Here is a 1376-nt window from a genome sequence, read left to right as displayed (position 1 = left end):
TTATTATTATCCTTCTAAATTATGAACAATACGAAGGTGTCATTTTCTTTCACTTCTTTTTGAAAATAACCAGAATGATTGTGGATTTAATGTAATTCATCGCAAAAAAGGGGTCGCATAATTTTGTCATCAAGTCGTTTTGTAGATCCGATTTCCATAATCAAAAGCCTTGCATTATTTGTAAATAATCAATCCAAAGATTTGTATTTCTCGAGAGAAAAAAATTATTTTTAACCTTGTTTGTTCTTGTTTGGGAAAATATTTCTCTGGTTTTAATGAAACAAAAACAAATACTTTGTTTATAGCTCTTCGAAAAGAAAAATAACCCTTTTTATGTAGTTAGTTCATAAATATGCACATTTGATAATGAATGATGTATATATATTTATATATACATTGTATATCTGTAATTAACCGTCAAAAAGAGATTTTCTTTGTGTCGGTAAGAGGATTTCTTGTCCATATGCAGTGTATTTCTTGATATATTATTTCATACACCTAATATGGAAGTTCAAACCTTTGTACAATAAAGATCATTTAAACAGTAAATTGAAATCTAATTATTTTACATCATTTATTTTATAAAAAATTCAACAATACCAAAATATAAACATCCATCAATTTTAATAGTAGCCCTGAAAAAAAAAATCAAACTTTTGTTAAAATTTGAGAAATAAAACATATTTAAAGCAATTCGAAAGTAATTAAACACAAAATAGAATTTAAAAAAATTATGGTTACCTTTCCACGTCCTCCGAAGCCTCCAAATCCTATTCCAATACCTCCATATCCTCCGTATCCTTTTCCCCAGCCTAATCCTCCATATCCGCCATATCCTCCATATCCTCCGTATCCACCATATCCGCCATATCCTCCATATCCACCATATCCTCCATATCCGCCATATCCTCCCCATCCTAAGCCTCCATATCCCTTTCCTCCCCATCCAAAACCGCCAAATCCTCTAAAGCCACCATATCCTCCATATCCGCCATATCCTCCCCAACCTAATCCTTTTCCACCGAGGATAACAATGCTTTTACCGTATCCTTTACCATAGAAGGCATCACTAAGGGCTACGAAGAGCAGGACTAGGAAGCACAGTGACTTAAACATTCTGTCAAAAAGAGAAATAATAGACAAATAATGCAAAGCCATTATACTTAGAGGGAAACTTTAAAGGAACAAAAATACATTGTTTGTTCTTTTTTATTTTATATGGGAGTCGTTAAATAAATTGATATAGGCCTAAAGATCGATATCTTACTCGGAAATTGGTAAAAGTACCGTTAATAAAAATGTCACAGAGAATAAACAGTTTAGGATGATGACAGATATCTCACGTTTTCGAAAGTTCATTTCAATATGCCATTCTG

General features: G+C 32.0%; 1 protein-coding gene across 1 annotated transcript; it reads right to left on the bottom strand.

Moving 5' to 3' along the window:
- Positions 1-560: 560 nt before the first annotated feature.
- Positions 561-1121, bottom strand: LOC134275974 (keratin-associated protein 19-2-like). Its single transcript, XM_062758251.1, has 2 exons — positions 742-1121; positions 561-635 (listed from the first exon to the last, which is right to left on the bottom strand). Exons 1-2 carry the CDS (start codon positions 1114-1116, stop codon positions 624-626), a joined length of 387 nt encoding a protein of 128 aa, XP_062614235.1. The 5' UTR covers positions 1117-1121; the 3' UTR covers positions 561-623.
- Between the last annotated feature and the right edge of the window lie 255 nt (positions 1122-1376).

This window comes from Saccostrea cucullata, unplaced genomic scaffold (genome assembly GCF_032062105.1).
Source record: "Saccostrea cucullata isolate Sc308-1 unplaced genomic scaffold, CSIRO_AGI_Scuc_v1 ctg7195, whole genome shotgun sequence".
In the NCBI taxonomy this organism is placed as follows: Eukaryota; Metazoa; Mollusca; class Bivalvia; order Ostreida; family Ostreidae; genus Saccostrea; species Saccostrea cuccullata.
This window is presented reverse-complemented; position numbering and strand designations above follow the sequence as displayed.